At 41.7% G+C, this 15,180-nt stretch overlaps 1 protein-coding gene across 3 annotated transcripts; it reads left to right on the plus strand.

Moving 5' to 3' along the window:
• Positions 1–1,478: 1,478 nt before the first annotated feature.
• On the plus strand, positions 1,479–15,152 carry Mgst1 (microsomal glutathione S-transferase 1). 3 transcript variants are annotated; one of them, XM_010616001.3, is made up of 4 exons: positions 1,479–1,728; positions 7,499–7,637; positions 9,628–9,722; positions 14,857–15,152. In XM_010616001.3, the coding sequence occupies exons 2-4, from the start codon at positions 7,521–7,523 to the stop codon at positions 15,101–15,103; spliced, it is 459 nt and encodes a 152-aa protein (XP_010614303.1). In that variant the 5' UTR covers positions 1,479–1,728; positions 7,499–7,520; the 3' UTR covers positions 15,104–15,152. The 3 variants fall into 3 exon arrangements, with proteins under 3 accessions (XP_010614303.1, XP_033622162.1, XP_010614298.1); XM_033766271.1 differs by having other exon boundaries at positions 1,479–1,694; XM_010615996.3 differs by having other exon boundaries at positions 1,480–1,690.
• Positions 15,153–15,180: the final 28 nt, after the last annotated feature.

Here is a 15,180-nt window from a genome sequence, read left to right on the forward strand (position 1 = left end):
AGATTGAAAATCTGAATCCTTCCTTTTACCCAAAACTAAAACAACCGGAATAACTCTCTTCTCACTAGGAGAGCTTGTAACAAAGTCGAATTAGCAAGTGTGGATTCTTGATTCTTTCACAACTTTTTCCCTGTTAGTGCTGTACTTCATGGTCAGTTCTTCCTAGTTCTGAATTGAGATTCTTTTCCTGCCAGTTTAATGGCAGCTTACTTTGCTTTTTTAGCCTTTGTGTTTGTTATGTTGTAAACTGTGGGAGGACAACTATTTGATGACACTTGTCAGTTTTAGATTTAGCATTAAACCAAGTACTGTGCCTTCACTTAGGGTTTCCTGAATTAAATTTATTACAGTCAAGTGCTGATACTATATCAGACAGTGATATATGTGTGCACATGTGGCAATAATTGCTAAGGTTTATGAGAGGAACACCTTCATTGATTAGTTAGTAGTTTGAACATCTTTTATAATTAAATTATTACATGAGTCGGGGCTCCTTTTCAGAAACATGCTAACACTGTTTAGCTGACAATCTGCAGATGAAGTTATTTAAATAATAACAGCCCTATAACTTTTTCTATAATCACAGATTAGGTTGTTTCACTCCCTAACAAGTGAAAGTATTTTAAATAGTTTCAGTACTATACTTTCTTGGCTGGCATCCAGAACAAGTTGATCACATCTCAAATTCTATTTTGTTCTAGTTAGTGTGACAGCCAGGCTGCAGTTTACAGAGATAGGTGAATAAATAGTTTACAAGAAGACACTAGCAGAATTCCTTTTTTCTTTGTTTTGTAGAACACAGACCATACAGATAGTCCTGAAGTATTCCTTAAAATATAAAAGGGGTAAAATTAGGACCCCCCCAAAACAGTACATCTAACAGTATGTGGAAAATGTGAGTCGTATTACTGTAAAAAAATAAAATATAATAACAATGTAATATAGATTGAAAACATGAACTGCTAAGACTGTCCAGATAAACCCACGAAAGACGGGTCCATACATACTACTGTGAGGATTGCAAGGTCCAGAAAGCTTGGAATAGGCCATTCTGGATATTGATATTAATCATGCCTTTCTAAAACACTTCTCTCAATGTTCCTGTAAAAGGAAAAATTACGAGGCTGATTGCAGTGGTCTGACTCAGTCTAACCTGTGCCTTGGACCCCGATGTGCTGGTGTCACAGACTTGGAACAAGTCCCCGCAGGGGGTTTGACCCTTAGCCTTGCGCCAGGCACCCGGAAAGTGGAGTTTATCAAAAAGAAGCTTCATCCTTATCTTCTACTCTGTTTTTAAAACTTTTCACAGAGTTTTTATTGTTGTTGTTGTTGCTACTTTCAAAACCCAACCTGAAGATCTTTGGTGCCCAACCCTAACTCTCCCAGGCCCTACTGGGAAGCTGGGCAGCGGCCCGAGTAGGATAATGCTGAGTCAGGAGCCTGGTTCAAGTCCCCGCCCAGGGTGAAGCAGAGAGCACAATCTCGCGGGGTCAAGGTGACCTGGAGCAGGGCCGCGGCTGCTCCGGGAGCCCAAGGGCACTTGGGGACGGGTCTTGAAACTGCCGAGCAGGAGCTAATTAGCATAAATTCGCCGGAGGGGGCGTGGCTGCGCCTCTCCCCAGACCTGAAAGTCCCTGCGCCCGCGTGTTCGGCTGCAGAGGCAGGTTGCTCCTTCTCCGCCCCGGACTCAGTAGGTGCCCGGAGGGAGGTCGCGGGCGGTGGGCACAGGTTGGTGGAGGGTGCAGGGCTGGAGAGACTGACAGCCTGAGAGTTTCTGCTCTGCGTAGCTGCTTACACTTTCGCTTCAGGGATCCCGTTCTGCTTCTGCTCCCGGGTTAGGGTTAGGTCTTCCTGTTTCTCAGGCTCCGAGAACGAAACCCAGGACCCTGGGACTCGGTCTTCCGCGGCGGGGGGCGGGGGGTTAAAAGTGCCCGCGGCTTGTAACAACAAGGGTTAGAGCCCTGCTGGTGCAGATTGCGCGCGCGCAGGCCCGAGCGCCTTCTGAGAGAATCCGCTCTTCGCTCTGATAGGGAAGAGGAACATTGCTAAGTTTAAGGAAATCAGAATGATGATAATGTTAGATAACAACGCCAGGGGACGCGGGTTAGACTGTGCTACTGCTGTGAGATCCGGTCATGGTCAGACGACTGGAGACCGAGGGTGAAAGCCCCGGGGGGCCCTCCTGGGTGCCCCCCTCCATCAGCCCGCTCCTGCATGCAGGAGGAAGCCCCTTGGTCCAGGGGGTGAGGGAGGGAGCAGGGTTCCTTTTTGGGAATGAAAGGCTCCGCTCTCGACTGGCGCGGTGCAGAGCGGTACCCAAGGCCTCTCGATAATCTGAGCACCACATTTATTTTCTGCAGACGAGTCCCAAGTGGCAGGCAGCTGCCCCAGTACCCAGTAACAGTCTTGAAGCCAGAACGCCCCAGCCCCAATCTCTGGACTCAGAGTCGGGCCAGCCTTTGCTCTCCCGGAAGCCCGCCCTCGTAGGAGTTATGGCGATATTGTGTTTGTGGTACTCCGGAGATGCCAAAATAAGGACTTAAGTAAGGACAGATCCCTGTGGTCGTTTTGAAAAATGGCAATCTGTCCAAATTTGAATGTGGCCCGACAAGTTTTCCCCAGGGCTTTTACTTTAGCCTGGAGTTTATCCTGCCCTGAGGCTTTCAAGGGAGGTCGGGACGGACCCCTCCACCCAGACCCCCCAGGAAGCCTTGCTGCACCGCAGTCCCCTAGGACACCAGCCTCGGGGCTGGAGACCTCCTTTGCCTATACCTCCTGGGAGAGGACCTCTCTTACAGCCACCGCAATCCCTTCAATGGCAGCATGGCCGCCAGTTGTCCTTTTTCCTTATCTCAAGTACTGTGTTAGTTTCAGAAGGTACAAAATTGAAGAGTCATGGCCTTGGGCTGCATGCCCAGATTTTTCCGTTTCACAATATCGATAAAGACAAAATAATCCTTAGAAGAAAGGAACTTTGGGCCTTTTGACCAAGAGCCTGGTTTTGAAAGAATGTTGCTCAACCAAGAGATGAAAGCGCTTCTGTAACCGAGGCTGCGGGAGAACAAAAGGAGGTGGGAATAGAATCTGACAAAAAAAGGCTTCTGCGGGAAGCCAGCCAGCCTAGGAGCAATCTTAGCTTTGATGGTGGGTGGCCCGGGAGCAGCGGCCTCCTGTCTGAGTTCTATCACTGGAAATTTGGGTGATAGCACCCACTTGTCTTCTCTGGACCTCAGTTTTCTAGATATATTAAAGGTGTAGACAAATATGACTTGCTTTGTTGCTTTAGGGGTTTTCAGATTAAGGGAGACACATAGTATGTGAAAGTTTTTGGGAAACTGCAATTGTATCTTCCACGCCTGGAGCAAGCAGGGACTTATTTATTTACCAAACACTCATAATATGGCTTACAGGGGTTCAGTGTTTTTTAAAGCACGTTACACTAAGTTGTTTAATGCTCAGAAAAGCACGTTACACTAAGTTGTTTAATGCTCAGAAGTATCCTTGTAGGGTAGGATTTATCCTTGTTTTACAGGTAAAGTAACTGGGCCCGGAAAAGTTAAATTGTAGCTTATAAGTGACACTGTGGAGATCCACGCAGGGTCCAGTCCACTTCCAGAGTTTGTGTGGACTCAGCATCAAGCCTGTGTCCTTGTAGTCCGCTGTGTTGCAGGGGACTGAGGCCTGAGGTCTGGGTAGATAAGTAGAGATATTCCCTTCCATGCCAGCCGGTGAGTACAGTACCATGGACAAATCACTGTACAATCTAGTTAAACCTTGTAATCATTTATTCTGTATAATTTATAAGCAAGTGTCCTGGTTTTTCTCTGCTGCTTTGTTAGATCATTTCTACCACATTCCAAGAGTACTCAAACCACCTAACACTTTACCCTTTCCTTCTCCCTCTCTTTCTTTCTCTTTTTCCTTTACTATACTGTTTTATGCTTTCTGGAGCCCTTTCCTGGCAAAAAAATTCAGTAATTTTCTTTCTACTCTAGTGCCCAGTCACCATAATGGTCGGGTTTATTTGTAAATAAGTTACCATGAGTCTTCAGCTTTGGATAAACTAAAATCCAACCCAGCTTCTCCTTACTCTATGCGATGAATAACTCTTACTTTCAGTGTTCTTGCCTTTGCTACTCACCATGTCCTTGCCCCTGCGCCCCCATTGCCTGGCTGCTGTCCCGGGGGAGATGGCATTAGAACGCCCAAAGTATGGTATGGTAAGTCGATGTTGTCCCCCTACCCCATTGCAGCTTGACAAGTTCAGCCACATTCTTGGTGATTCTTGTGTGAAGTTTGCTTTCTCTCTGTGTGAAGTTTGCTTTCTGTGTGTGTGGGTGTGTGTGTAAATCCTCCCGTTACCCTTTGTTGCTCAACTGTTAACATCTTTGTGTGTGTTTTTTTTCCACTAACAGATCCACAAGGCTTTGTCTTCTCTTTCAGTATCAATGTTCGCCAAGCAAAGAAAAGTACTCCGGACTTCCGTTCCATCACTAAATAAATTTTATTCTGGGAACAATAACAGAGATCATTTTAGTTTTAAAATTATTAAGTTGGAAATTCCCTACTTGATAAACTTCCTAGTTTTTGAAAATGAGCACTCCTGCTGTATTCAGATCTCTAACCAAAGCCACAGGCCGTAGGGATCCTTTATTAAGTGAATAAAGTTTTCATAAGCCCTGAAAGAGTGAAGTTTGTTCCTGGTTTAAACCCTCTCAGTACTAGAACAACAGCAGGCATGTTACATGTTACTAGAAGTATTATCTTGCCCTGAGAACTAATCCCACACATAGTGTTTGCAAGACTATGAACTTGTGGAGGTGGATTAATTTGCCGTCTTATGTGAGATTCTTTTTTTTCTTTACCTAGAATATAAAAAAAATATTAGGAAAAATGTATCTGTACGGAGGATGTACAGACTTAGTTCTTGTCACTGTTCCCTTAACAGTATAGTATAGGGACTGTTTACCTAGTGGTCCCATCATGAGGTGTTATCATCATCTAGAGATGATCTAAAGTTAAGAAGAGTGTGCATGAGTTATATGCAAATAGCATGCTGTTTTTTTCAAAGGATTTGGACATCCACAGAAATTGGCATTCACGGGACAGTCATGGAACCACAGGACAACTCTGTAGTTTTTGTTTGCCTAAATCCGAGGAATACATTTTTAGCCTAAGGAAACACATCTTGGCATTTACTAGGAATCTTTACTTTCCTTATCTGAAAAATGGGAATGATAATACATGACTCATTAGCACAATAGCTAGAAGAAAGTAGATGTAAGGGGTGCCCAGCTGGGCTAGCCATAGAGTGGGGATTCACTCAATTTTGGATGAATCAGAACTCAGCAGAATGAAGCAGTTGAAAGCTCAATTAAGCAGACCTCACGAGGGAGCTCATACAGTGTGTGAGCATATGGGATGTTGGGTCAAAGAAAGGAATTTGTGTCTTAGCTTGGCTACTTAACATCTCTGATTCATAATATCTTTGTCTTTGAAAACAATGTAGTTATAAGGACTAAAATATTACAGTACAATGATTATGAAGGTGTTGTACAAGAGTTTGTCATCGTCAGGCTGTGGGAAACTTATAAAAATTAAATATGTATCTTTCTGTATGTTGTTTTTATCACAGTCCACTGCAGCACAGAGACAGTTATTTGATTAGTAACAAAATCTAGAAATGTGTGTGATATATAAGGAGTGATGATGACATACAGCGACTAATTTAAAAAGTGTGTTTCAGTGCAAATACATTGACATTATATCCTTAGAATCCTCCTCTTTGCTCTGAGCGCACTCATCCCATTATTGTTGCCACTTCCTGAGGCAGCTCTGGAAGGTCCTCTTTTGTGAGGGTCTAGTTGTGCTGTTGTCCTGAATCAATGTACAGCATTTACCTCTGGCAGAGCCAGAGTTCTCACAGAGCTACTGACAGTAAATAAAGTGGATAAAGACCCAGTACAATGTTTTTACTTAACATGTAATGTGCCTGCTGTTGTTCTAGTACTGACAGGATTTAAGTCAGAAATAGCTGGAAACTCTTGATCAATAAGAGGTAACCTAAAAATACAGTGAATGCTTAAATAAAAAATTTTATTACAGTACAAGACATCTTGCCATAAATGTCCCTCCAAATACTCAAACTACCCCCTTATTTTGAATACACTTTTCCCATTATGCTTGGGAACGTGTCTTTTACTGTAACATGTTTTGTAAATTTTAAATATTCATTGTATTTTTTTAACCACCCCTTGAATATAACAGGGAGATGGAGAGAATGATCAGAATCTGTTAGGTTTTAGTATATGTGCTGGTGAAGCGAGCACTGTTAGGTTTTAATCTACTGAGGTTTCAGGCAAGAGTTAAGGTTCAAGGGTAGGAATGGATATCATCAAGGAGAGACAATACTCACATGTGCTAAGCAGAGGAAGTAGGTGTCGGTGAGGTGAGAGAAGAGGAGTGTGTTACACAGAAGTGTTAGAAGCAGAATGAGCCCCAGAGAGGGCTGGGAGTTGAAACTGTAAGCCTGACCCTAAACTCCTACCCCCCATATCGCTAGTGCCCTTCCTCCTGAGCACATTCCCAATTACACTGCCAAATCCAGACTGAGATAGTTCCTCTCAGTTTATTCCTAACAGCTTCTAGATGGATATGAACAGTGGCACGTGAAATGGCTTAAAGAGTCCTACAGAGCTGACCCTCCTTCCCACGTTCCTCCCGTGAATGTACTGTATGTGTCATCTCCTTAGCAGACATTTTCTCCTTCTTTGCCTGGGTCCTATTAATGATCACCATCATCTTGATGGTGATGATGACAAGATGAGGACATCATAAACCTTACGGAGGGTCTTTTTCATGGGCCAGCGGCTATGCGAAGTATTTTTACGTGTTTTCTTTGTTAAATCTGACAATAACTCGGTGTTAGGAGCTATTACTATTCCCATCTTACAAACGAAGACATTTAGTCTCAGGCCAAATTCCTGTAATGAGGTTAATACCCAGATTGTGGGATTACAATTCAAATCTTGGAGCTTGAGATCTTGAACTATTATGGAATGACAAAAAGCTGTAAGTTGGGCTTCTAAGAAAGAGCGTATATTACAGTTTAGGCGTGCCTGCTGCAAACATCACTGCTACTGGTATAGTTTGCTTCTGGAGAGACAGGCTCATGGTGGCTGGTCTTTACACTTGATCTGTGGTTCATCTTGGTGCAGTTGCATGGTTTTAGTCTCCATAGGACATTTTGGCTGGCTTTCCTTGTAATATCCCCTCATTTTCATTTAATGCTTTTAGATGTCTTTAAGTTTAATGATGCAAAACTAGAGAAAAACATAATAATGTTTATTTTGTGATTTTTAAACTAAATGATCATTTCTTTTGCAACTAGCCTAAGATATTTTTCAGAACACTGTGTTTAATGCTACATTATGAGCACACCAAATTATTTTGGGTATTTATGTCTGTTTTGTTCCTTCCTGTCTGTAATCTTTTTCAGATTCCCAACCAAAGCTGAAAAAATGGCTGATCTGATGGACAATAAGGTTCTCATGGCCTTTGCCTCCTATGCAACAATTGTTCTTTCAAAAATGATGTTGATGAGTACTGCAACTGCATTCTTTAGAGTAAAGAAAAAGGTAAGCAATGTGGAGGTAATGTTTTCTGACTGCCCCTGCAACACCCGGTACCGGGAATGGAACTCAGGAACTTGTGCTCGCAAGGCAGGTGTGGTGCCACTGAACTAAATCCCCAGCCCCATGTTTTCTGACTCTTTAAGAGTTGGAATTCTGGCAAACAGTTTTCTTTATTTCTTTTTTTTTTTTCCTTTTAAACCCCAAAGCACAGTGCTCCATGCTGTAAGGTAACGATCATGTGGCACAGTGACTGTAATCATTTATAGACAATCGCTTTCACTCTGAAACTACTGTTTCTTTTTCCTTTTTGGCTTTTACCTTTTCTCATTCTACTCATAGATGTTATTTTGGTGTATTGGGGTTTTACTCATGCTACGTCTCATAGTAAGGTTGTTTTCTTTGGTTTTGGAGTTCACTTTGTCAGTTAAGCTTTGCTTTCTGCTCTGTTTATTGGTCCAGGGCATATACTTTGGTGGGGGAGAGAAGAATAAGACTGAAAAAGAAAGAAAAAAAGACACAAAGAAAGTAATGAGGAAAGGAAGAAAATGACAGGCAAGCTGAGAGTTGAAGTCCTTATTCTTATGGTAGAGCCTCCTGAGGCCAGAACAGGCTGACATCACATTGATTCCTTAAGTAGATAATGTTTCTACCTAGCATTTTAAGAATGGCTTTTTAAAACCTGGAGGTGTGGGCAAGGTGGTAGAAAGATTTCGAAGCGCATGCCTTGTAGTCTAGCCGAGTTTAAGAACAGTGTGTGGAGGGTAGAAGGAGAAGGACTTCTAGATTTAAGTTTCAGAATTTTTTGGGGGGTGCAATCTGTACATATTCACCCTCTTTGTGGAGCCACATGTTTTTCTCTTAGTGCCTGTTGTGTTTTTATTCTCTAGAGACTTGCTTTTATCTGGAGTTCAGTTCTTTGTTTCTGCCTTGAGGTATAAAGGAAGTATACACATTTGTGGTAAAAAAGGAAGTCACTCTTGTGGCTGGGGTGCAATGGGACCACCTGCTGTAGCAAGAGGCACAAAACTGGTTTCTGGCCACGGGTCCAAACCCTCCTCTAACAACGGTAGCAACAAGGAAATATACCTAGTTTTATACGAAAAGAAGTAAGGAATTCTAAGAAAAAAAAACACCTTACAATATTTACGAGATTTTTTTCAAGCTTAAATTAAAATCAGTTTTCTAGTTTTTCCCCCTTTATTATAAATTTTTAAACAGTGGGGCATACTTAAACATTTTTTAAATGCACATTTCAACTTTCAAGGGATAGGATCATTTCAAGCAGCATAATAATTGCAGGAAGGAATACACAAATGAGTGCCCTAGTACATACACTTGTTATTCATAGTAATGCAGTTCCGCTTCTTAAATTTCACTGTATTATTTAACTCAAAATTTTATCCAGTTCAGAAAAAGAAGTATCCTTGTTTTAACAAAGTACCGAACAGCTTTCCCATCCCTCACCCTTTTGTGCTCCTCCTCGGTTCTTTTACATTTGGGGAAGTTAATGTATTGATCTGGATAGGAGCCCATCACTGGGAAATGTTCATAAGCTCAAGGAACAGTGCGGCAACATCACTCTGAAAAGATGCCACCATCTCGACAATCATTGCTGACTTAGAATCAGTCCTGTTTTCCATCATTACTCCCTTTTTATTATTTTTTTAAGCCGGATTTAATTTAAATTCTTTTTTTTTTCTGGTAGGGAGATCGAATTTAAATCCTTGTGCTTGCAAGGCAGGCGGTGGCACCACTGAGCTAAATCCCCGCCCCTTAAATTCTTTTTAAACATTTTTTGCATTGTTAATGAAGTTTCGGGTTTACACTGTAGGTGCTGTTTGTTCTGTGTTTGATTTATTGTTCCGGTTTTCTTTCCATAAAATCCAACTTGGATGCCCGTATTTCTTTCATTACAACGCAAATAACGTATTAGGTAGAAGACCCTCGTGTTGTTTAGTATTTGGAATGAGCTTTTTCTTGGTGTATGGAATAGGCTTTTGCCAACCCAGAAGATTGTGCAAGCTTTGGCAAAGGAGAGAATGCCAAGAAATATCTTCGAACCGATGAGAGCGTGGAGCGCTTGCGAAGGTAAGCCACTGTCTCTGGAAATTAATTATGTGCTTCACTTTCGATCAAGGACTTCAGTAAAGAGACCGGATTTTGGAGAAGAGGGGAAAAAGTTAGTCATCTTACCTGCTCCATATAAACAATTACAGAAAATTAGCGATCTAGAAGTCTCCAAGTATCATTGCAGTTACACTTGTTGCTAATTATGTTACACTTCTGTGGGCTTTCTTGGGGTTGATGAGGATGCTTTGTATGGCAGTAAAGCAGCACTGAGGACAGGTAGGATGGGGTAAGTTGGGGTCAGAAGAGTTTTGCAGTTTTGTCGTTTTTTCCCGGAGGTAAAGACTGTCCATTCCTGGAAGAGGTTGACGAAGTTGATGTTCTTGCGTAAGATTCAAAATATGAAAGTTGACCACATTTAGGGAAATAGGTTTATGGAATTCTCTTCTCTCTCTGTCTCTGTCTTGTAGATTCTATGTTTGATGTTGGGAATTCAATAGACAGTGAAAATCAATAAGCCAAAATACAATCGTCTAACAGTATAGTTAAATATGCTTGTTTTAAACCACTGTAAATTCTAGTTCTAGAGGTCTTTTTCTTAACCCTTGTCATAAAGTCGCACAACGTGTGAACAATTTTTTTGATGAAATTTCACTGCCAGCCCATCGGTCACGTTTTTCTAACATATGCAATACCAGAGTTAAATATCTCATTCATTATCTTGTGATGCTAATTCAGACCGCCATACTGTTCTGAATAGCGAAGCTGAGGCTAAGAGAAAAGAACTTCATCTCTGTAATGGAGGCGTGAGCCCAAATCTCCAGGTTATATTTGCATTACCCCTGCGAAAGTGCAGCCCCTTCCAGCATTTAAGCTGATTCCTTTACGGTACAAGGTAAATGGTTCCAGCTGACTTGAGGTCCATGCCTGCGTGTATGTTTCCGTAGGCTACCTTTTGTTCTGCTCAATGCAAACTTAGCCCTTCCTTCAGTTCCCCCAATAACTCAAGTGAAAAGATGTGGGTAGAAATGGACTTGGCTGAGCTTAAGTGCAGAGGAGTTTACACTGTGGCAACACAGAGGTTTGAGGTTAGATGCTAGACCACTGGATCTGACCATCCCTTCAGCGTCCTCTGAGGAACTCGCTCTGTACCTTGTGTACCTCCGGTATCATCCAGCGTTACATCATTTGGAGGTTCCTGTCTTGCCTGTGTACTCTATTACCCGTTCGGCACTGAAATTAAATTTACTTCTTCTTTATCAAGCAATAGAAATATGTATATATTTATTATACTTTTGTTTTTTTTAATCTACGAGGAAATCTGTGTTGGACACTTAAAACAAAGTGTTAACGTCTGGCTCTCCGTCCTTGTCTGATTCATCAGTCCTCCCGTGTAAGTGTGCCGTTCTGGAAAGTGAATTGTACTGCGAAGATGGATCTCAAATTGTTTCAGAAAAAAGAATCAATGTGAAAATCTCCAACTGTATCGGAGGCAAAGGTGTCCGTGTTAGGAGGGGAAAGAGTACAAGTTAGAACGGATGAGCAGGGCATTGATGCCATGAAACATTTGGAAGCCTTATGGTCGCCTTTTCTGTGCTTTCCTTAGAGAGCAGGTAGCCACCTGCGTGTTGCTAATCCTGGCCCTGTTTAGTGCTCAGAAAACTGCCAGGGACAGAAGTGTGAGAGCAGTTAGTAAGACAGAAAGGAAAATACAAGTAATTCTCATGTATGAAATCTTAACAAAAGGCATTTGGGGGAATTAGACTCCTCCCCAGTATCCTTTCTGACCTCTCCTTCCCCCTCCCCCCATTCCAGTGGGGGTATACTTCTGAAAGAGAAAGCCATAATCTAAGTTGATCGTCTAGTCAGGTCTCAGTTTCATTTTAGTACGAATGATTGACCCTAGTTGTCAAAGGGCTGGGTGAGGAGGTGCAGCGCCTTGTGAATAGCGCCCCCTGGTGACAAGACAGTGGTCTCAATGTGGCAAGTGGGATTGTCTCAAAGTGCAAGGTGTTCAGTTTCCAGCAATACTTGCTCAGAATTTAATGGCCACATCAAAAAAGTTCCTGATAATAACACATTTTTAGAGATAACTTCACTTGATCTTAGCCAAAAGGCCGAGAAGCGATTTTTAGAGATAACTTTCAGAGAAAGATTTCTATAGTCTTCCTTTTCCACTTTTAACCTCGTCTCCCTCTCTATATGGTATTTCAATGGCAGGGAGCACAAATAAAGTGAAAGGGCAACAGTGGAGTCATAAATAGAGTGAAAGGTATGCTTTAGGGAATGCTGTATTGGAAAAATGGATATGTACACATATGGAACAATTAATTAAAAGCTCAAAGAAATACGTATTGAAATTTTAAGCGATGTGGCATGAACTCAGTTGAGTTCTGAGCAGACAGAAGTCAGTGATAGAAAGTACTTTCCATATTTGTTTATTTAATCATATTTCATTTTGTTCCAAGACTTCAGGACCATATTCATTCAATATTGTGAGACAAATGAAAGTTGAAAGGCAGCTTGAGAAATAGAGTTATTCAAAAGAACTTGGGGTTGGTATTTGGGGAAAGGAGAGACATTTAGAATACACTACCTTCAAAGGATGAGAAGAAGACCCCTTCACTGAGAGTGTTGATGGAGCCTATGTGGAACTTTCTGGGGACCAAGAAGAGACTGTTGCATGGGCTAGAGTTGAACTGGATGACTTCTCTGTGGCCCCAATGCATGAACAAAGCATTTATTATAAGGTTCTTGGGTATCACGGTCATATCTTCTTTTGGAGTGTTATCAACAAACTCCCGTCTTTCGGGGGTTTATAATATTCCTATGAATAGAAGGCCAATGTGCATTTGATAATTAGAGAATCACACGAAGCCTTTCTTCAGTAGATCTTACAGGGTTGGGGGTACAACACATAAATTCCCAGAGGCTTAGGAACATTTCATAAAGGCAGAACTTGAATATTATGATTTAGAGGAGGAAGAGGAGAAGTCATTAACTTGAGAAAATATCTTTATGGGACCTTGGGTACACTGATGTGTGCTGGAGCAAGAGCTTTGGCTGTGGCGAGGGAGTCAGTAGAAATTTAGTTTTGCTCCTCTGGTAGTTGGCCGGCCCTTGACAATTCTTGAACACATGTAGCAACTCAAGTTCAGTTCCAGGGAGGCCAGGATCCAAGTGATTCTGATTTGAAAAATGAAGTGTGAGGGTGGCAACCTGAGCACAGAGCTGGTGGGGAGGCGTGTCTCAGAGTAAGTGTGTTCCGTGGGGCATCTGCCCAAAGGAGAAAGGAAAATGGAAACAAGGACCCACAGAGAGAACAGGCCCCTGTTGAAGCAGTCACTTTGGAAGACGAACGACTTCCGGGCCCTACATCTGGCAGCTGAGGCCGACATGAGGGAAGCTGTCTCTCTGGAGGTGTCGGTCAGTGGAGGTGTGACGAGTGCCCCAGGGAGAGCTGGGCAAGTGTGTATGTCTGGGGCAGAGTTTGGCATGCACTCTGCAGTTGTGTGGAAATCAGGCCTTTCTAGGACAGTGAGGGGTGTTAGCTCTGGGGATCCTGTGTGGGTTGAGTAAAGAGAAAGCGAATTGGGAAGGAGAAACAAATAAAGATAGAAGGAAGCCAGAAAAAAGAGGATAATCCAGTAAGGTCAAAGTATTTCCTATTCTTGACTTCCTTCACTTGACTCTCACGTTCCTCTTACAGTATTGTCTGTGACTTTCTTCTCTGCTTTAATAAGCATTCCATTCCGAAATCACTTTGGCTTAGAACTAGACATTGCTTCCTATAGGTCCCTCTTTTGTAGTTTCTTCCTCGAAGGTTCTGTGCTTGGAGGACATCTCTGGTCTTACATGAGAATTCAAAGGAGGGAAAGAAATACCCTTGGTGTTACTGGAGAAGAGGGTCCTTCTGGAATAGAAAATGATGCCCCTGTCCTTTCTTGCCTATCCTTGCCTTATTCTCAGGAGCCCTTGGATTATTTCATGAAAGACAGGAGATGAAAACCCTCATTGCATTCTTTCTTTGCTTTTATTTAGGGAAAAGCTGCTGCTTACATCCTTTCAAGCTCATCTAGGTAACTTTTGCTGCTTCACAACTCCATGTTGTGAGCATTTTTGTCAGGCAAGGTTAGAGATCTTGGGAAAACAGGAGAAAGGTGAGGAGGGGAAGTAATGCTGTCTCTGAGCAGGCAATATGTAATAATTACATTTTACATAATATGTAGTAGCAGGGAGCACCATAACACAGAAATATTTCTCATCCTGAAATATGTATTGGGAGCTGACATACTAGTATAATCTCTATTTGGAGTCTAGATCCTGAAAATTCTGTGGACTTGAGAAGGACATCACATTTTAAAATTATGCCCTTTTAAAAAAGCTTAAATCAGTAATAGACGCACCTTTTATTCACAACCCTAGCCCAAAAAGCTCAAGGTGCCATGAATTAAAAAGAAATCATGTAGTTAAGGCAAACTTTATTTTCTTCTAGTAGTTCTATAATGATGGCATTTAACAAATCTCTTTTCCCCAAACCATCTTTTGTGTATACTTTGTACTTTTCCTGTATCATTATTAACTTAATTCCTTTTGTGGTTTGAAGTTGGAATGGCTAAAACTTTACCCATATTTAGAAGGTCAGTTACATCTTCTGTTGTTTGGCGTATGAGGCTCTTGATGTTTATTTGGTACATTAACTTTAGCAGAATAGTAGTTTGGGTGAGTGGACAGGGATTTGAGAAATAACCCTTCTGAAAACTAGCAGAAGTAAAGGAGGAGTCTTAACAAAAATGATAACCAAAGGCTTTTCTTCCTTTGGGAAGAAGAATTTTTCTAAGAAGGATCTTGAATTGCGATCATATGTTTCATATTACAAAAGGTACGGTGAGCTTTTCTAGATAGGTACAGTTTTGATATTCCAGAAACTCCAAAATGCCTTCTCATTTATTGAAAAACACTAAAAATAAAAAGAAACAAAAATAATGAGATGCTTTAGAGAAAACTGAAGTGGGTAATAAAGCAAGGTTATTCAAGAGAGGAAAAAAATGGCTCTGACTTTGCATTTTGAAGATCTATCGATACAGTTTTAGAAAAGAGGGGAGGAATATATTTCTACTGAGTTTGAAATTTTAATAGTCATCTTTTCCCACAGAGTCCACCTGAATGATCTGGAAAATATTGTGCCATTTCTTGGTATTGGCCTTCTGTATTCCCTGAGTGGTCCAGATCTCTCCACAGCTCTCCTGCACTTCAGAATCTTTGTTGGAGCACGGATCTATCACACCATGGCTTATCTGCTGCCCCTTCCCCAGCCAAACAGGGGCCTGGCCTTTTTTGTTGGATTTGGAGTCACTTTTTCAATGGCTTACAGTTTGCTGAGGAACAAACTGTATCTGTAAGGGGTATCATGCACCTTGTCATCCAACTGTTTTTTTTTTTTTTTTTTTTTTTTATGTTTTTTCTATTTTTTATTTTT

This window comes from Fukomys damarensis, unplaced genomic scaffold (assembly GCF_012274545.1).
Source record: "Fukomys damarensis isolate Sample0158 unplaced genomic scaffold, DMR_v1.0_HiC HiC_scaffold_19, whole genome shotgun sequence".
NCBI classification, from domain to species: Eukaryota; Metazoa; Chordata; class Mammalia; order Rodentia; family Bathyergidae; genus Fukomys; species Fukomys damarensis.

Bases quoted from the DNA above. Each gene is read 5' to 3' on its own strand.
- Mgst1 (XM_010616001.3), top strand. From the start codon at position 7,521: ATGGCTGATCTGATGGACAATAAGGTTCTCATGGCCTTTGCCTCCTAT. The intron at 7,638-9,627 runs GTAAGCAATGTG...TGTATGGAATAG, and splicing joins TCTTTAGAGTAAAGAAAAAG to GCTTTTGCCAACCCAGAAGA. The intron at 9,723-14,856 runs GTAAGCCACTGT...CTTTTCCCACAG, and splicing joins AGCGTGGAGCGCTTGCGAAG to AGTCCACCTGAATGATCTGG.